The sequence below is a fragment of the Eptatretus burgeri genome, chromosome 23 (genome assembly GCF_056783735.1).
Source record: "Eptatretus burgeri isolate ZD-2024b chromosome 23, Ebu_testis_v1, whole genome shotgun sequence".
Lineage (NCBI taxonomy): Eukaryota > Metazoa > Chordata > Myxini > Myxiniformes > Myxinidae > Eptatretus > Eptatretus burgeri.
Window position 1 is genome coordinate 1872875 of NC_140983.1, and position 23599 is coordinate 1896473.

At 43.2% G+C, this 23599-nt stretch overlaps 2 protein-coding genes and 1 pseudogene across 12 annotated transcripts in view; 2 read left to right on the plus strand and 1 right to left on the minus strand.

Annotated features, from left to right (window-relative positions):
• LOC147007968 (poly(U)-specific endoribonuclease-A-like) overlaps positions 1–12189 on the plus strand; it is a 31587-nt gene extending 19398 nt beyond the window's left edge. For 2 of the 6 annotated variants that reach the window (XM_085866184.1, XM_085866183.1), the window contains exons 7-9: positions 269–422; positions 9641–9734; positions 11210–12189. In XM_085866184.1, the coding sequence (XP_085722310.1) occupies positions 269–422; positions 9641–9734; positions 11210–11467 (506 nt within the window). In that variant the 3' untranslated portion in view covers positions 11468–12189. The remainder of the gene's footprint in view (positions 1–268; positions 423–9640; positions 9735–11209) is intronic. The other 4 variants (XM_085866186.1, XM_085866185.1, XM_085866188.1 and 1 more) reach the window with 3 other exon arrangements.
• Positions 1–23599, minus strand: part of LOC147007965 (F-box/LRR-repeat protein 4-like) — a 310036-nt gene that overhangs the window by 67667 nt on the left and 218770 nt on the right. The window lies entirely within an intron of this gene.
• The window catches only part of LOC147007969 (splicing factor 45-like), a 51776-nt pseudogene continuing 45449 nt past the window's right edge, over positions 17273–23599 (plus strand). The window contains exons 1-2 of the transcript XR_015053793.1: positions 17273–17308; positions 20118–20251. The product of XR_015053793.1 is annotated as a splicing factor 45-like (transcript). The remainder of the gene's footprint in view (positions 17309–20117; positions 20252–23599) is intronic.

Sequence of the window (23599 nt, forward strand, 5' to 3'; positions counted from 1 at the left end):
TGTAATTTGATGGCTGGCAGGTGGCCCACAGGTACGCACACTCACCAATAAGCTGTAAAGCCTGGGTTTGAATCCTGACCCAGCTATAAACTGTCATCCTGCTGTTTCACAGGCTCATCGGTGTCCCTCGGATGGATGCTAAACTGAGCGTCCTGTCTGCCGGCATTAGTTGATGGACGTTAACGATCCCACTGTGTCCTTCACAAAGAGTAGGCGAGCTATCGCCGGCACCATAAAAAATAATAATAATTTCCTTCATTCCACACAGAAATGACTCTTCTGGGTTTGAGCACGTGTTTGTCGGTGAGACGCGTAGAACGCAAGAGGTCATCGGTTTCCACAACTGGATCCAGTTTTATCTCCAGGAGAAACGCGGCAATGTCGACTACATGGGCCACCATGCTCGTCGCCGGAAGAATCAGGTGGGTCTTGATACTCACCCAATTATTCTCGACAGATCGAGCCAAAAAGGTCTTTTTATTGCCGATCCTAATTCACCCTGAGCAGTCACGGATGAAGGGTATCACACAATGTGGGATGAACCATGAAGTGTGCACTGGTATCGAGTATATTCGACCTGAGCACGTCATGCGGGCAGATTACCCGCTCTCTGAAAGTCGTTAATGAGCCAGATGGGTTTTCACAGTTGACAATCTCATTGTATTTGGAAATTCTGAGACTTGCTCAATTTCCAGAAGCTTTGAATTTAACATCATCTTATTGTCCGCTGGATTTGAACCCACGACCTTTGGGAAGCTGGTTCGGCATCTTCATCACTCGGCCACCGCTGCACCCGTAGACATTGATGTTGAAGTGCACAAACAACACAGACACAAGAGTTACAAACTGGTCATCGCAGCTCGACAGTCACCGTATTTGTTAGCGCAATCGATTTATCGAAGGATAAGTAAATGTAGAATGTAGTTGTTATTTAAGCCTCCCTCTATTGGATAGGGGAAGGCTGAAAGCTGTTGGTGGGTTTGTTTCTTCAATTGGTGTCCCCATTTTTTTTCATGGTACCCCAGAGTTCCTTAGATCGTGAGGAGCAATTAAACCACCATTCAGCCGTTTAGGGGGGGGGGATTTTTCTTCCTTTTTGTTTTTTACTGCCAATGTCCGAGCTGTATCTCAGAGCTGGGCCTTCGCTTTCAGAATTAAATTTTGCATCAATAATGGGAATGAATAGGATGCAGGGGTGATTTAAAACAGGTTTGACCTTGACCCTAATTTTGAAGGTCATGACCTAATTATATACATTTTAACATTTTTCACCATGACTCGACGAAGATTCATCTGATCGGAACGAAATTGCCCCCTCCGGATAGCATCGAGCAAGGTGCATTCACACTTATTTACGCCACACCCATCCGGGTTAAAGGTCAAATGGCGGTCTGAAAAAAAAAAATGCGTTTTTGTCAATGCGGAATCTCAAAGACCGCTTGGCCTTCCAATATGTTTTTGCATCATAATAGTGTACCTGCACTGAAGTTGTGCACATGATATTTGTTTCATGTCCTTGACCTACTTTTTCAGATAGTGACCCAATTACTTAAAAACACCCTTCTGATCAGAACTTGAATAATTTTCCTCCGATTTTCATGATGTTGAATTTTATGGAGAGATTGAAGATGGGGACACATTTTCTATGTCGACACGCCATCCCTAAGTGTTTAAGGTCAAGGTCATATGGCAGTCCGAAAAACAAATACAGTCATCATTGGATTGTGAGTGCCGGGAGAGACTTACCATTGGCGATGGCTTTGTGATCACAGATGTCAAGATTTATGTGAACCCTTTGCTTTGCATCAAAATATTACACTTTGCTTTTCCTTTGCCATACAGTTATCAATACTGTATAGGATTGTGGAATATTGTTCCCGTTGCCGCCACAAACTTGTTCTGATCCTCCCCTATGCTTCACTGTCGATGTTGTACATTGATTACTCCAATGTTCTTCTTCCTGTCTCACAAACTTATTCATTGTTGCCGAACTATTTTTGATTTCCACTCATCTAACAGAGAAAAGCCTGGTGTTGGCTTAATGGTTAAAGTGGCTGGCTTAAGATCTTCGGGTCTTGAGTTTGAGCCGCTGTCTTTCCATTAAATATCACCAGGTGCGTTGACGCAGCCTGTCATCCTTCCGAGTTCGGCAAAGTATGAGTACCAGCTTACTGGTAACAGGGGCACTGCATCAGCTGCACAGCCAATCTCCCAGCAATGGTGCAACCAGCAGCCACAGGTTGCATATAAAATAATAAAAATAGTCGAGAGAGAAAACATTTTCAACTTCGTTGATTCCACTGTTTATGGTCTGATCCTAAATTTTGACCTTTTTGTTTGGTTACCTCTTCTAAGCAGTGATTTTTTTAAAAGCACCTACATGTCCACTGAGACTTCTTGATGTGATTGTGCATCCTGCTGTGTTTTAAGGTTAATGGTGACACCTTCATTTCCAACAAACAGCATGGTCGTTGGCAAGATCTGTACGAGACTATCAACTATGATTAAAAAATAAAAGATACTTCCTAAAATACCTAATATCCCTTTTGGACAGGTTTTGCTCTCTAGCGCAATCCCTTCTGCCACGAAGTGTTGGTTTCATCTATGCTCTTCAGTTCTGCGTACACACCTGCAACAACGAGTCCTGCCTCACTTTTTCACCTGCAGTGAATATCATTTATGAGCCAACAATGCTCTTTTTACTTGACTGGAAACAGATATACTGGACAAGAAGAGGTGGGGCAGGCAGCTTACTCTCTCTCCGAAGGTCGTCAGGAGCCATGACTGCACTCGCACTATTGCTTTTGGGAAAACAATGAGTCGACTTCTTTAATTAACATTGGACGTACCAATGATGTGATCATTTCTAATTGGTTGGACAAACACAAATCACATTGGAAACTCCTCAAGGCCCTTGTTGAAGACGAATGTCAACCCACGTTGCTGTCGTCTGGTGCAGACCATTTTTGTGTGATAAAGGAGTGACATTCCCATCGTTTAATCTTTCCTCTTTTTTAGATCCTCGTGGAGGATCTCTAAGTCTTACTCACGTTGTTGTTCTTCATCTTCTTCTTCTTGTGGCCTTTTTTGTTTCACAGCCTCCAGTTTTCATCGAAACTTCCTGAAACTTGGAATATATATGCAAAAATACCCTGCGCAGACAGGAACCATCTCCGATTTTGAAAATTCCTCCGAGAAAAAAAAGTTATGACGTCAAAATATCTCCACTAATGGAAATGGCCAAAAATATTATCTCTGAAACTTGGCAAGTTTTTTGAATTCTGTTTGCGGGAATCGAACAGGGCATTAGCAGAGCTGAATTACCGCACATGATACTTCACTATGACGTCATATCAATTTTTATGACGTAATTCCTATTTTTTGACAGTTTTTGTTTCACAACCTAGAGTTTTCATCGGATCTTCGTGAAACTTGCCATGCATATGCAGAAAGCCCACGCGCAGGCAGTAACCATCTCCGATTTTGGAAATTCTTCCTAGAAAAAAAGTTGAAGTCATAATATCGCGCTAATGGAAATCGCCGACACCATTATCTCCGAAACTAGACAAGCTGTTTGAATTTTGCTTGCGGGAATCAAACCGGGCATTAGCACAGATAATTAATCGCAAACCTGATACATCACAATGACGTCATATTCGTTTTTATGACGTCATCATTAAGAGGATGATGATATCAGCTCATTTGAGCTTGTTCTTTTTTTTTTCCTTACCCTTTCCACAATTATTTGCATTACTATCAGGAAGTTGGTGGACTTCCTTCGTGGGGATGGCACACACAGTCCATAGGTTCTATATATTGTTATTCTTGTTATTTTTATTATCATTATTATTATTTTCAGCCAAACTCAAAATTAGTTAAAGGTCAGGACTTGGTTCAAACATAAATCTACTGAATCTTACAGGAGGAAGTTCCATGACGACACAAAATTTTCAAAACTTGATGGGACTCCACAAAATAAACATTTCAAAGTAAGCAAAGCTGCATAACTACTGCATAACAGAAGGAAAACCCTTCTGTATTTTCTTCTGCCGTCTTTTCCAACAATACGTTTTCCTTTGTTCTTTTATTATTTGAATAACTATCATTTTCTTCGATAGGTTCATCTCTTTCCCAAGATGTCTTTCCGACCGATTGCCGCTCGGACTCACCCATGAAACCATTAAATATTGGAATGAGAGCACCATGACGGCCCAAGTCCAGGACACCACTGTGTAGCACAGACACCAACCTTTCATTGCCTCCTCCTGCTACGACGAGAGCTTGCACAGCGAAATACTGTTCGTTTTTGAAGCAAACATTGACTGTCAAATTGTACATCTCGCTAATTGCCTTTATCTCCAGGTTACCTGCAAATACGCCAAGTCGCCCCATGTATGCCCGATATTGATCTCTTGTAACAATACACTGTGGTATTCCATCTGATCCACATGGATCAACCGTTCCCACAACAAACTCTGAGAACCGGTCCCAAGATTTGCGTACGTAGTTCACAGTTTTTGGTCTCAATTCAACGTGGATGTTCTCAGCCTCCACTGATAAACCAACCAACCAACCAACCAACCATTGGGACCATACTCTGTACAGAGCGTCGGTGCTGCCGAAGCAGTCTCCTGGGCTCTCGGGCACAATCCTGGACGGGTCGCCACTCCGAGGCAGGATGCTTGAATGGCTCAATCATCCCAGCAAGCTGAGCGAGACTTTAAAATAAACAGTTACTGTCACCAAATATTTCATTGACTAAAAATCTCTGATTATTCGCACCAGTAAATATCGTCATAGCGACACACAAAATCTTGAGCATGAAACTCAACACAACACCGAGGATCATGACACACACAAACTTATGAATTATTGCAACGTATAATACAGTCCGACAAATGAGACTTTCCTTGGGGATGATTAGCAGTGAGGGGAGCAATTTGTCAAAGAAATGCACAGTTTTGAAGCGATCTCCAAAACAACAACAATCAAGTGAATGGGGCTCATCCATCCTCTCCCTGTCAAGGCTGGAGTGTTGCAAGGCAGTGTTCTAGGCCTCGTCATATTCCTGATCTTCATCAATGATCTCAGGAAAAATCCTCCTTATCTCTTTGCTGATGAGGCCACCCTCTGCCGTGACATCGATCATCCTTCAGACAGGAAGGTTGCAGCCACTTCCCTCTCTTCAGACCTTAAAAAATATCACAAGATGGTCAAACACCTGGAGCATGTCTATAAATCCTCACAAATCTCACACTCTCACTGTCGCTCTCCAAAGGGACCGTCTGGCAAACACCCCCATCTACTTTCTTCGCGATTCTCCTTGGGATCCCTTTATTTGGGTGGTGTAAAGACAATTGACCGTTGCAATCTGGATTACATACACTACTGCATGCCCGTAGGTGCGTGCCCGTACGTGCGTGGCTGCACATGCAAACAAACAAAAAACAACTTTCAAACCGCGAGCCACAAAAGACAATCACACAGGCCGTTCCTTCAATCTTGCGTTCTCGCGACACACACTTCCACACACAGTTAATTAAAATCCTAATTAAAATCAAGTTTACCTCCCTGGCTTTGCTTGCCATGACATTCGCTGCCATGTAACCGGCACGGCCCGTGACGTCATCGTCCACCGACCTACGCAGCCACGCCTACGCAGCAACATGTCATGTCATTGGTTGGTAAATAAATGGCCGCAGCAACGTGTCATGTCATTGGTTGGTGAATAAATGGCCATAACTTGGGAACCACTTGTCCGATTAATATCAAACCTTGAAAAGGCACATCCTCAGGTCCCCAGCAATATATCTGGCAAATTTCAATTATATCGGACCAGTGGTTGTCGAGAAACAGCGGTCACACACACACACACGCACACGCACACACACACACACACACACACACACACACACACACACACACACACACACACACACACACACACACACACACACACACACTCCTGGAATTATAGATAGATGAGGCAAAAACATGCCTAATGCTCATTACGGGCAATCTTTCTTTATCTTCACACTCGTCACTTTGAACACTTGGACAAAAGTCAAAATTACGTACAAAACATGCATGGGATCAATCGTGCATTTTCGTTTCGAAAATCGTAAAACCCTGGGACGCTCATCCCAAGGATTCCGTTTAACATCCATCCGAGGGATGGCACACACATTGAGGAATCACCGGGTGACCGGGTGCCTGTGAAGCACCGGGTGACAGGGGCGACAGTTCATAACCGTGTGGGAATTCAAACCCCGGCGAGACAGCTGAGAGGTGAGTGTGCAAAACTCAAGGCCATCTCGTCAGCCCAACACATCACTCAACTTAACACACCACATTTTATGCCATACACCCAGAACAAACCATCCCCGCAATCCATGGAAACGCACAACACACCACAAGCCACCCCATACACACACCACATTCAACACATAAATACACGTAAACACTAAAAACTCCTGTCATTTTGACGTCTTTAATTATGTTTTTCACACCAGCGAAATAAAGGAAGGTTTTGGTGTGCAATTTTATTTTTTGCCACACTTTTTTAACCAGTAAACACACACCTTTATTTGGGCGGTGTGCAATGCAACAATTGCAATTGGTCCTGAAAATAATTTTTTAATAACCGAACCTACGTACATGAACCAAAAACATGCGTACTGCTTATGTACACATATAATACATCGTGCTTATTGATTTGGGATCATTCAAATTGCACTGAGTCATTGACAAACACCTAGGCCTGAGGCCTGCCATCTGTGCTGCTTCACAAAATGGCGGTGCATGATTTTGATTGTGGGTCGAGTCGGTCTAGCTGTCCAACCAATGGGATGAAGGCAGTCTGTGGGCACATACGTACACACCCACAGTCAATGCATCGTCCAAAGATGAATTGGCTTTATCTTCCACACTATAAGAGAAGAGGTGTGTGTGCGTGTGTGTGCATGCGTGCGTGCGAAAATGGCAACACACTCACAGAGGTGGCTGAACGGATCTTCGTCAAACTTTCGGAGGTTCATGTTTGAGTGCCGAGGAGTGTTTTAATCAAAATCAAAATTGAAATTTTTGAAGGGAAAAAAAAGTTTTTGGGTTTTTTTTTTTTGGTGGGCGGGGTGTGGGAGGGGATATTCTTTTTTTTAATTGCTCTGTAGTGTCTATGCCTTTGTAGCTATGTCAAAAGTAATATTAATTGATCCCCAACCCCATTCCTTTGTGGTTGTAGGGAAGTTTTTTAGGCCCCCACAAAAAATACACCCACGGGCAATGCCGGGTACCCCTGCTAGTATATAATACCGTGGAACCCCGACTTTCGTGGATTCGACATTCGTGGACCCCATGTATTCGCGGTTGATGAAATGTGACCTGCTTCTACATTTGCAGGCTGTGATTCACATTTTTGCAGTTTCTTCGCAGAGAAAAATAACCATCTCCCACCAGTGCCATGCACAACCAAAAGATACGCGCATAACACAGTTATATAACCATCTCCCAGCAACCACGCATAAAGTCTACATGTGCAAAAACCATCCCCCACAAAGAATGGTCACACTACCCACCCCTCCTCCATCCACCCACAACCCTTTCACCACCACTTATGTGCAGCGTGTCCTGGGTCTCATTATTTCTTGTCGTCCCGCTGTCTTGACCAACTCACCCTTATCCTAACCCTCAGCTGCACCCCCTTCATTGCCCTCACCTGCACCTCCTTCGGTGTACAAATCATCAGCATCCTCGTATGTTTCCTCTTCAGAGGAGTTCACTGGATTCTAACTCATCATCATCATCACATCAAAAGTTATGTCATATCTTAAATAACAATTGGAAACAGTACCTGCTGTTTTTGTTTCTTATTTGTAAGCATTTTTATTGAAACTGTAATCAGATGCATTCGTTTTTCGGAATTTTTTTTTAATTTTCCCTTATGAATCACAAACCACCGGCAACCTATCCCCCTTTTTCCCATTGAAACAATGCCCCGATATTCATGCCATTTTCCAGGAACATATCCCCTGCGAACATCTGAATCTTACTGTATATCGTTTTTAGCCCTATCTCTCAATGGTGACGTCACTTTAAAAATGAATTCAGTCTCCGACTGTATAACATGAATTGCTGTAAATGATGTTAATTTCACAATATCCTATATTCAGCTTTACTTAAATTGTAAACCTCAAAACATAGTTCCCTTACCTTAAGTACGAACCTCAACCGGTAAGTTGCACATCCACACTCACACATTCCGTGTTTGAAGGTGATTGAATCTGATGTTTCAACGACATCTGAGAACAGCCTCTTTTACGAAAGAAAGAGTTGAACCGATAGCATCACCGCAGGCGAGTAGTTTGTTACCCTGTCTTTCGACGATTCAGTATCTGAAGGTCTTCATTCAAAACCGATGTGGTTGCATCATTTCTCGAGGCCGAAAAGGGGAACGTTTGAATCACATCAGGTACCTTGGCAGAGCGACCCCTTCTCGGTACTTGGAGTGGTACAAACAACACTACATATTGCTTCAATCAAAGTACTTTGAACCTTTTGCTGGCGCCAATTGGAGTTCTGCCCAACATCAGACCGTGTTTGATCTGCAACCGAACTCTCTTTCCAAGACGAAGGATTCCTGAGTGACTCATTTGGCCGAACCAAGATCGTTTCTATCAAGATCAGAATGACTCCCAAGTAGGCCGATGTGCTATTCCATGCCAAACATGCTGGGAATTCCGACGACTCACTATTGGGGTTGGCAGTTGATGACTTGGTTGGTTTGCTTCCAATCAGTATTTTAAACAAGATATTCACACAAACTTTGTGGACCTTGTCCTGCTGGAATTCATTTTTGATTGGGGTTGAATCGTTGTTACCTTCTCCAGGTGGTGTTCTTAATTATTTCATTTTTTTCTTATAAAGCTGGAATCACATTATTTTCATCAAGCATTTGGATTGTCCTGTTTACCGTTTCCCTTTGATCCAACGGCGTATGATGGTTGGATCCCAGGTTGAAATCCCATTAGACTATTTACATTTCTATGTTGTCCATCAATGGCCTTGTAACTCGCATTAAAAGTGAACTGATGTCTACTAATGCCGTGGATCAAACGTAAATGACAAAAGAATTCGCACCAGAAACATTTTTCACCTCCTGAGAAGGTGTTTTCATCAAGCCATCACCGAAGGACAGTTAATATTCAGCTTTAATAATCCAATTCATACGGGGAGTATGTTGAGGGGGGGGGTTGTATATTAAGTAATCCAACAAACTCGTACGTCTGACAAAGCAAGCCTTCCTTGCGACTCGATCCATCAGACGATTGAAGAAATGAGAGCTTGAGGTTTTGTCCAAACAATTGTCCCAAAATCGATATATATATATCTATATATCGATATATATATATATATATATATATATATATATATATATATATATATGAAATTATATATATAATATATATATATATATAATAAATATATAATTATATATATATATGAAATGAAAATGAGTGTATATATGAATTATATATATGAAAATGAGGATAAGAAATGAGTATATTAGAGGGATAGCGCAGGTAGGACGGTTTGGAGACAAAGTGAGAGAGGCGAGATTGAGATGGTTTGGACATGTGCACAGGAGGGAAACGGAGTATATCGGGAGAAGGATGTTGAAGATGGAGCCGCCAGGCAGGAGGAGAAGAGGAAGGCCAAAGAAGAGGTTCATGGATGCGGTGAGGGCGGACATGCGGGTGGTTGGAGTGTCAATGGAAGATGTGGAGGATAGAGCGAAATGGAGACGGTTGATCCGCTGTGGCGACCCCTAACGGGAGCAAGCCGAAAGAGGAAGAAGAAGATATATGAAATGAAAAATTATATATATATATATATATATATATATATATATATATATATATATAATTAATGGAGGGAAAGTATTTTGTGTGTTTCACCGACTCCTCTGAGATGATTTGACCAAGGAAGTTGAAACTTTCAGGGATTACTCAGGACACATTGCAGGTGTGTTTCCTGAAGTTTTGTTAGATTCTATCAAGTTTAGTAAAATAACGATTTACAGCCATTTGTTTTCATTTTTGGGAGCAATCGAGGCAGAGGCCTGTTACCGATGCGCCACCCAAATAAAGGGATGCGTCGTAAGAACGTGTTGCACGCTTGGTACAAGATCACCGGTTGGGCGGGGTACTCTGCTATTGCATTAACAATCATAAAGATAACAAGTCTGGAGACGGCGATGGTTCACGAGCAATGTACACGGTTCGCCTTTTTTATTTTTTGACCTTCGAGGGGACTCCACGGGCAAACTGGCGGGAATCGGGAAAAACGTAAATGATGAAAGTTGTAGTACTCGAAGAGCACTACTTGCATTCCAACTTTCATTCGAAACAGTTGAAAACCCTAGGAGCTCGATGCCCAATTTATTGATTTTTTTGACATTTTCTAAGTTTGTGACCTTGTGACCTTGACCTTGGGACGAAAATGAAAAAATCGAGGTGCCATTGGGCTAACCAAATACCGAAACCCCTGCCAGATTCGACAAACCCCCTCGGAGAAGATGTAACTTGAAACCGGCTACCCCCTAAAAACCATAATGGAAAACCATAATGCACGCCCATTCTCAGGAAAACACAACTAGATCATGATATAAACCTCCCACCCAAATTTTATCAGGATCGGATCAAAACCCACGGAGCTATGCTCGGGAGAGACAGACAGACAGACAGACACACACCCATAACGAATATAGTGGTCACTTACTGGCTCGTGAACCAATAACATGACCCGCCCGGGCCACTCCCATAGGGAGCGGGTGCTTTTCATACAGATGAATGAGCTGTGGTGTCATCGTATGAATGTTTTGAGAAGATGAAAGTTGTTTCCATCATGCTCTGGAAAGATAAAACCACAGTACCTCGTCGACGTGAACCACGAGAAGAAATTGCAATATGGAGAATCCTTTGCAAGGTTAAGAGGAATGATTTTGCTGCAGGTGTTGATTTGATTCGCTGACAGTGTTGTTGGATGTGATGAACACAGGATGAGTTTGTTTTTATCTCGTTTTTTAACCTTGTTTATTTTTTTAGGTTGGCTGCATTGTTTGTTTGTTTTTCCTTCAGTGACTTCCTTTCCTCCTTCCTGTTTTTGCTCCTTATTCTTGTGTGAATGACCCATTTGTTTGTTTCATCCTCAGCCTGATGAAGAAGACCATCTGTTGACCCTGCAGTTCAGTTGGAAAGAAGCGGTGAAGCCAAAAGGAAGTTCTTTTATCGGCACAAGTCCCGAATTTGAGATGGCCTTGTACACCGTTGCCTTCCTTCTCGGCACCGAGCGTTCGTCTAAGTATCGCATCCAAGTGGACGAGTACCGTTTTGATCTCGTGTGCCACCGCAGTGGATCCCGCATCGGGTCCACCTATCCCATTCTGCTGGATAGCAACCTGCCTGTGTAGGCCCTGGGGTTTCATTTTGAAATATCTGAATTCAGGCAGCAAGGTGAAGATAATTAACCTTAAAAGTAGTTTTGTAAAGTTTTATTTTTTGGCAAACTGGAGCGTAATGGGGCACAAGACCAAGAAGTTTGTTCAAAATCCAAGCTTCGATCTCATCATTGTTACTCAATCTTGTATGACTCTACCATATCTGGACCAGCACATTTGCATTTCTCAGCTCGCCAGTTGTATTTGGCCAACAAGGTAGCAACCATGTTTTGTGTGCTACATAAGATTTGCGCTTCCGAGACATGTTTGTTAACGAGTTCTGTGATTGGTTAATGAAATTGGCTTTTGTTTATTCAACCACTAATAAGCCAGAAGCAATACTCGTAATTGTTATTTTCGGGAATTGGGTCAAAATGTTTCCTGCACTCGAACATGTATCCCCCTCCCCATATACTTTATGAAACCTTCATACAGGTACGATAACTCGTTTTACTGTTTCTTTGGTGTAGCTTTCCATTGAACTGAGGCTTTGTTAAGAACCCACAATTGTTAGACTTGGCTGGAGATTCTTTTCCTTTCGTTTCAATTGGATGGAAATAAGTCAGACCATTCCCTTGCATACATAATATGTAGATTACATTTTACCGTCTTTATTCCAGCCATGAGATGGTTCGGATCTCTCTTTTCATCCAATGTATTGTGATCAATGTAAATATAAAGACGGTGTCTGTCCAGTTTCCTGTCATCTCTTTCACAGCTTCGCACACAGTCACCGGACGTTGTAAGCATCATCTATCTATAATTCCAGCAATGTGTGTGTGTGTGTGTGTGTGTGTGTGTGTGTGTGTGTGTGTGTGTGTGTGTGTGTGTGTGTGTGTGTGTGTGTGTGTGTGTGTGTGTGTGTGTGTGTGTGTGTGTCTGTGACTGCTGTTTCTCGACAACCACTGGTCCGATCTCAATGAAATTTGCTAGGTATATTGCTGGGGACCTGAGGATGTGCCTTTTCAAGGTTTGGTATTAATCGGACAAGTGCTTCCCAAGTTATGGCCATTTATTTACCAACCAATGACATGACACGTTGCTGCGGCCATTTATTTACCAACCAATGACATGACACGTTGCTGCGTAGGCGTGGCTGTGTAGGCTGGTGCGAGCCGGCCGACAATGACGTCACGGGCTGTGCCAGTTACATGGCAGCGAATGTCATGGCAAGCAAAGACAGGGAGGTGAACTTGATATTAATTTGGATTTTAATTAACTCTGTGTGTGGAGGTGTGGTTGTCGCGAGCATGCGAGAGCGAAGGAACGGCCTGTGTGGTTGTCGTTTCTGGCTCGCGGTTTGAAAGTTGTTTTTTTGCACGTACGGCCACGCACGTATGGGTACACACGTACGTACGTGCACGTCCGAGCAAAGGAACGGCCTGTGTGGTTGTTGATTCTGGCACGCGGTTTGAAAGTTTGTTTTTTTTTTGCACTATGGCCACGCACGTACGGGCATGCACTCGTTCTTACAATTCTGCTTATGCCACCTATTCTTATTCCTTCCTCTTCCGTATGCTCCAGTCAAAGAGTTCACCGTGCTGGGTGACGTCATGGCATTCCATTGGGGAGTGCTTCAAGCACGACCATCACAGGATTGTGTTTCTCCGTTGAATCTGTTTATCACAGGATTGTTGTCTTTGTTCAATGGGATTCCCGTCCTATTAAATCCCACACCATCCCATCACTTGCCCTTTACCGTGTTCACCTGTGATTCATATGGTGAACTCAAACAATGCTGACACGAGGCTTCTAGTTGCAGTGCAATCTTTAGTACTCTTTAAGATGTCATGGTGCAAGACTTCTTAAGGCTAAGGTTATAATTAAGGCGAAGGTGCAAGACTTCTTAAGGCTAAGGTTGGCCAAAATAAGATCGCTGAAGCTTGTGACGACCGATGCGTTGAACACCTTGCAATGATGCGGAAAGCTTGATCTCTCCATTCCAGCCCAAACGAGCCATCTTGTGAGCAGTTCACTGGATGGTATCACAGCTTTTGCTTCTGATCAGGGCAGGGGAATCCATCGTAACACTGATTTTGCCCCTGGCAGGGGTGTTGGGGTTTGCAGCAGCCATCTTTCCCCTGACTCTCACAAAGCCATTTTTGCATATTTTGGATTGGGGGTTAAGGTAGAGGTATATCTTTGCACCCTGCTTGACATGGGATGGGTCTTGGGAGGTATTGAGGCCTGGTCTGGTAAGGTGCACCGGAGACTTCGGTTGTTGGAGACCGCTGAACCAACTTGTAGATCCCTTGATGAGAAGATTCTCTGCAGAAGGGTGGCTAAGTCCATTACATTCGGGAACATTTTCAATCAAAGGATGCTTTCAGACTGATTTGCTTGACAAATGGTTATGATCACAATACTGGAGTTACATCACCCCCAAACGTTGAGCGGTGGGACAGGTAAAGTGTGTGCAACAGCCAACAGTTGTGAGGATAGACAGTCTTATCTTCAACTTTTGTTCATATATTTATCCATCTGGAATAGTCTTGTGGTGCAGAAAACACTTTGGCATGTTATTGGCAAACTACTTGGAAATCCTCTGATTTACAAAAAAGAAAAATACTTTCAAACTACCAAAGTTGATGTATTGAAGTTTGTCCAAAGTTTCATGTTAACCCTTTGAACCCTGAACTCCTTGGACATTCGGCTCTCCCACCCTGGGCTCCCTGGAGAAAAATCCGGTCGCTCAGGTATCTGGAGGTTTGCATAGCTGCCGGTAAACCGGACGGTATATTGAGGTTTGAACAGCGGCTGGTAAAACGGCCACCAGGGTTCAAAGGGTTAAGACTTTTCGACTTGGGGAAACTCACTGGTGAGTAAGATCAACATGACCACTCCATTACAGTATATTCACTGGGCATCCGTCCAAGACCCTTTGGAAGTGCCATGCTAAGCAATCATTTTTATCACGACATAGACAGTCTTGTCCGTTGTGGGATGGTGGAAATTAAGCGAACTTACCTTTGCCATCTCGTCTCGGATTGATTTCGCACTCGGCAATAAACTGTCTGATTGGTGTTTTGCATCACAAAGTGCGCCGTCCCGAGGACTGACGTTAAGCCGGGTGTCCCATTCTCTGGCATTGTAGTTCTTGGACGTTAAATATGGTGTCTTTCGTGAAAAGGAGGAGAATTATTGCCAGTACCCAGAGCAAATTAGAAATTCCTGCCCAAATCACCTTCAATCAAGCGTCAGGCCTGGCCAAGAGGTTCGTGAAAGACTGAGACCAAAACATATCCATAGCTAACCCCAAATAAAGAGGGGGATAATTGGGGCCGTTAACCCTCGAGTCGTTCACACTCTTCGTTATTGGGTAGACTTGCCCATACACCTGTGTGTCAAGCACCCAGGTGGTACACCATTCCAAGATTAAAGACGAAGTGGATGATATACAGAGCCTTAACAGCAAAACAATTTTGGTTCAGCAGGGAAAGGTTTTGGAGAAGTCGATCACATGGTTCGTTCAATGAAATACCATTTAGTCAAATATTGGGGTACTCCAGCATCGATAGGGAGAGGAGATGAAAGGGTTCCATTAAGAGCCACACGACTGCAAGAGTGGATGAAGCAAGTAATTCAGGAGTGGAGTTGTCCTTGGATTCAATAGGCATTGAGAGGAAGGCAGGATGCCAGACTGTATCAAAAACTTGATATATGTCCAGAGAGACAGCCCTGATCTTATGTCTGATATTGAGGGCCCTCCACCATTGTTGGGAGAGTTGAAGCAGCATGTCCAAGGTAGAATGACCAGGTCTGAATCTGAATTGATGATCTGAGATGAGGCTGTTGGAGAAAAGGAATGATTTTATGTCAACCGTGATGATGAATTCCATGACCTTGCTGATGTATGGAAGTCAGCTAATTGGGCTGTAGTTGAGGGGATCCGTTTTTGCACCTTTTTATAGTAATGTTGTGATGATGGCTGATTTCCAATTTCCCAGGTGGATATAGGAGACGGATCTTGAAGTGTTAAAAAAAAACAAAACAAAAAAGAAACTGCGAATACACGAAGCGTGAATGTTGAAGCAGGTCCCACTTTAGGACTCGCAAATACGTGAATCGCGGGGTCCGACAGCATTTCATGATATTCGGTCAAAATTACATCAAGAAATGAATGGAAAATGTGTCAATGACTTGAAATTATTCAACACATATATATGTATGCCTGGTGTTGGCTTAATGGTTCGGGTGGCGGGCTTTGGATCCTCGGGTCCTGAGTTCAAATCCCCCTTGCTGTTGAATTAATACCAGGTGGGGTTGACTCTGCCCGTCATCCTTCCGAGGTCGGCAAAATGAGTGCCAGCTTGCTGGTATCCAGTGTCGGAGTGGCGACCCGTCCAGGATTGTGCCCGATAGCCAAGGAGACTGTTTCGGCAGCACCAACGCTCTGCAAAGAGTATGGTCCCAATGGAATGGAAGAAGACATTTTATATCACATGCAATGATTCATCATGTGTGTTTGAAAAGTTAATTGTCACATGTCACAAAAGTTAATTGTTAAAATGCCGTAATATTTTGTCCAAGTACTGCTAAACAAAAGGTTTTTGAAAGCGTCAATAAGGCGATTTGTGTTCTCCAGTGTTCAAGTTTATAATTCAATTGAAATAAAATTAAGATTTTAAAGATTGCAGAGAAAAGAAAAAAAAACTTTCCAGAAGTTTACCACCGTTGATTGACACGTTGCTGCGTCGGCGTGGCTGCGTAGGCCGGTGCGCGGCCGGCCGACGATGACGTCACGGGCCGTGCCGGTTACATGGCAGCGAATGTCATGGCAAGCAAAGACAGGGAGGTAAACTTGATTTTAATTAGGATTTTAATTAACTCTGTGTGGAAGTGCGGTTGTCGCGAGAACGCGAGAGTGAAGGAACGGCCTGTGCGGTTGTCGTTTCTGGCTTGTGGTTTGAATTTTTTTTTCATTTATTTTCTTTTGATCTTTTACACCACCTTATTTAACACGTCACATTAGTTCTTCGTGCCTGTTGTTTGTGTCCTTTATGACGTCTTGAAAAAAAAAAACAGTAAGTTTCCCGTTTGGAATAATTTTAAATTAGTCTGACTGCCAGACAGGCAGAGTAAAAAAAAATACCTCACCCCTTGTCTACGCACGTGCGATCGGCACGAAATACCGTACAATTTGTCAAATTCAGAAACTGCAGGTTCATGTTCCGATTCGTGTTCAAAATACTCGTACAACACTCAATATAACGGATAACATTTGCGGTGAAGAAGCATTTTCAGCGTCAAGACGACAGAAATCTCCCACGTGGAAACCTTTTGCGCACATTTGATGCACGTGCTTACCCCCGTTGCCCTCGCGCTTACTGGCGAATTCGCTTTCACGAAATCGCCGCTTCTCTTACAGGAAATTCCAGAGTTTGCAGCAGCTCGCTTGGCCGTCTCGCGATTTCAATCCCTGATATCGCAGAGGAGTCGTGCCTGGTTTATTTTTCCTCTTCCAACCGATATATTTCCTCAGAACTACAAGGAAGCCCGTTCCTCCCGAGCGTCTTCTTTTCACCTTCCTCAACACGTTTAAAATGAAAATTTCGATGGAGCAGACCGACGGAGCACGACGCCGTGATCGAGACGAATCTCCACGGGCGAAGTCGCGCATTTACAATCACACGCGATGGTCGTTTTTTTGTTTTCACGTAATATATATAGAACGTCGAAGCTCTATCAAGAAACATTATATAGAGAAATATGAAATAAAAGTTACAGATCATAATGTTGAAAAACCTTAACACACTATTTATCACCCCTGACATAAGTTGCGTCACTTCCGTCGCTGCGCAGTGACGTCACCAGGTCGGTTCCAGTCGATATCGTCGACACGTGAATTTTTTTTTTATTTCTTATTTTTTAACAATGCAATGGAGCATTTTAACAATGCAAGTATTACAATTTGTTAACAGTTGGGAAGGAGGTGATCATGTCGACTCAAGAGTCAAGTATTCCTTTTGGACATTTTGTTTTTACTTTCAAGAAATGCCGTGAAACGAGTCTGTGTTGTTGTGATCGCTTCCACGTCGCTCGCCTGTGAAACGTTAGATGTACTGTCTCTTCTCTTGGGACTCCGGGTGGCGTCGTCGAACCAGCCAGGCGGAGCCCACAGCGACGACAAGAAGAGCTCAGTATCCGGGACGAGGTCGATGATAGCGAGAAGATTTCCAAAGTGTGGAGCCGGTTCGAGGTTGATGCCCAGAGCACGGAGAGAGAGAAAACCTCGCAGAAACTGATCTTTATAGGCCCCTCCCCCGTCCAACGACCTTCTGCGCATGCGCCCTCGTCATCCCTCCCATTGGACAGGATGCATCGTGCGAATCGTTGTCCGCTCCCCCATTGGACAGGCGCGCGGGAAGCCAATTTCAATTTGCATCTTCTCCTAGGGGGTTTGTCAAATCTGACAGGGGTTTCGGTATTTGGTAGCCCCATGGCACCTGCATAGCCCCACGGAGCTCGATTTTTCATTTTCTTCCCAAGGTCAAGGTCACGAACTTAGAAAATTGCGATTTCGACATAAAAATCCGTCTTCTCCGAGGGGTTTGTCGAATCTGGCAGTGGTTTCAGTATTTGGTTAGCCCAATGGCACCTGCATAGCCCCACGGAGCTCGATTTTTTTCATTTTTGTCCCAAGGTTGAGGTCACAAGGTCAAGGTCACAAGGTCACGAACTTAGAAAATTTCGAATTTTGACATAAAAATCAAATGATCGCCCAAACTTTGAGAGCGAGGATGACAATATATTTTATGCATAATCTTGAGGTCATTCCCAACCTAAATTCTTGAAACCATTTTGCTCTATCTCGAACACCTTGCCCGTGGCGCCCCCTTCAAGTTTGTTTTTACACTGATTTCATCAAAGTATGGATAATCCGATGAGTGCGAAATGCCATATAGCCTATATGACGTTATATTGTTCCTGGAATGTTCCAGAGGAAGTTTTGCACCAAAGGTCATAATCCTTGACCTTTGACCTTTAACGGTCACAAAGTTCAAATTTTCAAAGTTGTGGGAATCAAACCGGGTTTTCGACCTTCTTCAACGAACTAACTCCAATAAGCTATAGCACGTATCCTGTTTCCTTATTTTAATGTCCACAACATTGTTTTGTGACCTTTAAAGGTTATGTAAAGGTCAAATTTTTAAAGTTGTTGAACGAAACCGGGTTTTCGACATTTTGCAGCTCATAACCCGTCACTCGTACCACATCATGTTGATCATTTTTAAAACTTGGTCAAACATTATCACATTGTCTCATCCTTGACTTCTGAAACAATCTACATCGTCAAATACCGCTCGTGAACCATCGTCGTCTTCAGACTTGTCATCATTTAAAACTTCTGCACATTTGCTGTCCCCAGACACGTCATTCCCATCGTTGTTCAGTCGCAACTAATCCGGATACACCTTCCATTCACTGGGAGTAATTGATCAGTTTGTGTCGAACACGCTCATCCGCTCGGGCCTTGCACCGACCCACACGTTCGGGAGTTTGCAGTCCAAGCAGCTGCCCTTTCGATGAGCTGAGGGAAGTTCTCCAAGTGTTTCGTTGTGCAAAGGCACACCCCTTTTGTCTCAGGTACTTTTCCAAGTATTTTCAGCCTCTTTCTGAAGCTTTGTGAGCCTATTTTGGTGACGGTCCTTATCTCATACACACTATATACTTTATGGTGCCCCATTTCCTTGGTATGGGTTCCTGCACATGTGCACCAAGCATTCTGGGGCGGATCACATCATTTCAAAAGTCCTGTATTTAACAAGATATTTAATATCAGTGGAAGGATATTATATACTGTATATTATTGCGCAGAATTAATTTTCCACATTTGGATTTGTTGCTGTTGCGATGATTTTTTTTGGATTTTTTTTTTATTCACCATTTTTAGCTCGCCTGTTCGAAGAACAGAGCTATCACGATACCCCCGGCGTGAGCATCAGCGTCAGCGTCAGCGTGAGCGTGAAAATGTTAAAGTTTTTGGTGCAAGTTATTTAGAAGCTTGCCATTCATTTAATATGTGTACGAGGATGCTGATATTTGGCATGGAGGTTCCTTTGGGGTATATTATTGATGTAGTGAAGTTGAAATTAAAAAAGAAATTTCAAATTTAAAAATTTTTTGACCTGTTTTGAACTTAACTTTTTTGTAGCACATCAACGTTAAAGTTTTTCCTTTCTCATGTTTTTATCTACCACACTATTTTTTACTGATTACAATATACAAATACATATATTGCTTTGAAATTATTTGGATCAGACTTCACTGCAATGCTTTATGAAAAAATATTATTGGACTCGTCTTTTAAAAACGATAAATGTATAAACAGGCGAGCATTGGGTGGCTTTGACACCAACTCTCTGGTTATAAGATCGGTTGTTGCCAATATTATTGCAATAAGACCCAGTGATCCCGAACGTTTTTTTTTTTCCCCCCTTCCAAGCAAACTACTGCTTTTAATTGATTTTTGTGCATTCCTTGTAACTTGAATGAGTCGTGAGTTTCAGGAAGGTGTGGACGTAAAAGACGAGGGGGTTGAGTCGGATTTCTCTGCTGGTACTGGTGATTGTTGAGGGCTAATTTTTTGTGTGTTTTTTTATTTTATCAATTTATTTTGCAGTTTGGAGAGCCATGTCTCTGTACGATGACATCACCCTGGATGCGGGCGGCCCTCAAGCAAAGGGCTGGTCGAACAACTTCAAGATGTTGCAGATGCAGTTACAAGTGAAGAAGGTTATTCTTCCACAGGCAAAGGTGGGTGTCAACTTGCATTGTTTGAAGGGTTGTACAAATAATGACGCAGGGATGAAAAGAGGGGTAGCAGAGATGTGTGCCTTTCGGAGGGGATCTTAAACTGGTTATCTCTCGTGAAATGTGGTTATCAGTCGCAGAGGAAGCCCGGTATTGGCTTAACGGTCAAGATGGCTGACTTTTAAGATCTTCTCGCGTGCTGAGTTCAAGCCCCCTGCATGAATTAACATCAGGAGGATTGACTCAGCCTGTCATCCTTCCGAGGTCAGCAAAATGAGTACCAGCTTACTGGTAACAGGGGCATTGCATCAGTGGCGCAGCCGCGCCCCCAGAAAATGATGCAGCCACGCAGCCATAGGCTGCATACAAATAAATAAATCCACAGAGTGTGAGCTGGATTGAAAAATCGGTGAGCATCTTTTGCCAAATCCATATTTATTTTAACCAAGTAAAAGATATCGGTAAACGAGAAATGCATGCTTATGTTTTTTTAAAAGGCAAATAGAAATAGTACTTAAAATATCAGAATATGCCGAAAGTACGTACGTAACAATCGTACAATAATCTTCTCCAGACCCACCAGTCAGGAGGCTACCAAATTTGGGTTTTAACATTAGGCCAGGGTAAGGATGTTAAATTGCAGAGGCCATGCCGATCACTTAACCGGAAGTATCAAAATGGCCGACAGTCAATTTTTGGGAAAATTGCGTAAATTCCTTCAAAAATCTTCTTCTCCACACCCACTAGTCAGATTGCTACCAAATTTGGGTTACAACATTAGGCCACGGCGCAGATGAGCTACAGGTCCAGTGCTCCTATTTTAAAGTTATTTCTAGGAAATAAGCTCAGAGTGGGTCCGGACATCCGTCCGGCCATACGTTAACACTTGACTCGACCATCATCTCACAAACTACCCGACCGATTATGGACCAAATTTGGTACGATGCATTAGGACAGCAAGGTCTCATGGGGTTGTGCTCCCCATCTGGATGTGCCCCCTATAAATGGGGTTGAAGTGGGGTTTTGCCCCAAATATTTGTATTTTATTCAAAAATCTTCTTCACAGAAACCACAAGACAGATCCAGATCAAACTCGCCACAAGGCAACGGGACCATACCCGAACCTTAAGTTGTGCTCCTTATGGCCGTATCTCCCCTGGAAAGGGTGCCACGGGCCCCCTCCCTGAATCCCCCATTTTCACTAAAACCTCTTCTCCGCAACTACCTGAGCAATACGGACTAAATTTGCTGCAATGTATTGGGGCAGTGAGGTCTCATGGGGATGTGCTCCCCATCTGGATGTGCCCCCTATAAGAGGCTGAAAGGTGGGGTTTTGAAAAATTTCCAATGAAAAATTTACAATGAATTTCCAATGAAAAAAAATTGCCTGAATATGCTGCTGTTGCTGTTTGATGGACAAGAGCTTAAATCCTTGCCCTAATGGCTATTTCTGGTTTCAATATTGCAAGTCCCACTTGCATGTCCACCAATTTACTAATGACAAGAAACTGACTGAAACAACTGAGATGTTGTGGAAGCAGCAATCTGAAAATAAATTTCTAGCAGAGACAGTGTGGTTAAAAAATAAAATAAAAAGAAGCAAGTGCATTTAAGTCCTGGAACATTTTGAAGTTGGTGTGTTTGGACTTTTGCATCCCATTTTTGTATAACTTTTTGAGTACCCACATAAAAAAGCTACAGGGTGATAAGAACTCTAAATATATAATTCCCATGCACTAAAAACTGTCTGTTTGGAACCTAATATTGTTGCGGGGCCAGGTATCGGCCGCGAGCACGACCGCTAGATGTAGCTGCAAGTCGGCCCGACCGATCGCCCGGAATGTATCGGTCATCACCCCGGATAAGTCCGGAGCCGACGGGTCCTCTATCGGACCGAAATTCGCGAATGGATAGACCACGTGGGGTAGGGTCGATTGCCAATTTCAATTTACCTAAATACCCACGTGATCCAACTACCGGGGAAATTCACCCTCGACGGAACTCGTACGAAAACGAGCCTCTTAGCGCGCTCGTTCCATGTGCGATTCCGAGCGGTTTAATCGCCAAGAACCGTCGGTCAAAATGTCCCCTTAGGCCTGAGTTATTTTATAACTTGGTTTACGCAGTTCTTCAGTTAAAATGTAGGGTCGGTAGGTCGAAATATAAATATAAATATAATTTCAATTTTTAGAAATTTCTATATTTTTATGATTTTTTTTCGGATATTCCATGGAAAAGACAAGGGGAGGTGGGGCGGGGGGATAAATATAAATCCCGGACGAGGAGGATCTCAGAACACATTGAAGATGGAAAACCATTCAAATGCAGGATGCCATTGTTCACTGTATCATCTGATGTGAAAAACAATAAAGAAGGATTAAAACTTGTTTTTACAATATAGTCTGGCATGTTTTTCTTATAGGAACCTGTTGGATCATCAAACAAATGGAAACAATGCTGAGAAAATTACTGTCCAAGTCGTAGATGTGTGTGTGTGCACACCAGTGCATAGTGCTGGATATGATTTAAAAAAGGTGTCTACTCGGAGTCAACACGCTCAAAACGGTCAATCAGAGCCATAACCAGCTTAGTTTTCAGTGGGCATCTGATCGTACCGTCTCCCCATCCCCATGAGCACAGCAAAAGCTGATTTCTGGTCCGTTGAAGGCTGAATATCAGCATCTCGCATGGAAACTTTGACGTACTTGGCACCGAAATCTTTCAATACCAGCAGTGGTGTACAACTTTTGATAGAAACAAAATCGGCACGATCGAGAGTAGCATGCGAATCATCCCTGCTGCTGCACTGAATTGATGCAATAGTTCGGCCAGAATATTCGTCGTCAAGATGTTGCATGATTAAATCACCAATACAGCCACTCGAATTTATACCGCTGACATATTTCTTTACAACTCATGGCTCGCAGACTTCCTCTCCTGTCGCAGTCACCGTGTGGCCCTAAATGGAGTTCTTTCATCCCCTCTTCCTGTCCAGGCTGGAGTTCCTTGAGGTAGCGTTCTGGGCCCTGTTCTTTTTCTGGTTTTCATCAATGATCTCTCCAACTCTGAAAAATCCTCTATCTGTTTGCTGATGACTCCACCCTCTGCCGTACCATCGGTCATCCCTCAGACTGGCAAGCAGCAGCTTATTCACTCACTGCAGATCTGGATAAAATCACAAACTGGTCCAACACGTAGAACATGTCTTTCAATCCAGACAAATCTCACACTCTCACGATGTCTCTTCGAAAGGACCGTTTAGAAACCCCCCCCCCATCTACTTTCTCAACAATCCTCAGGAAGAAGTCCTTTCTTTCAAGCTTCTGGGTCTCACTATCTGCCATGACCTTT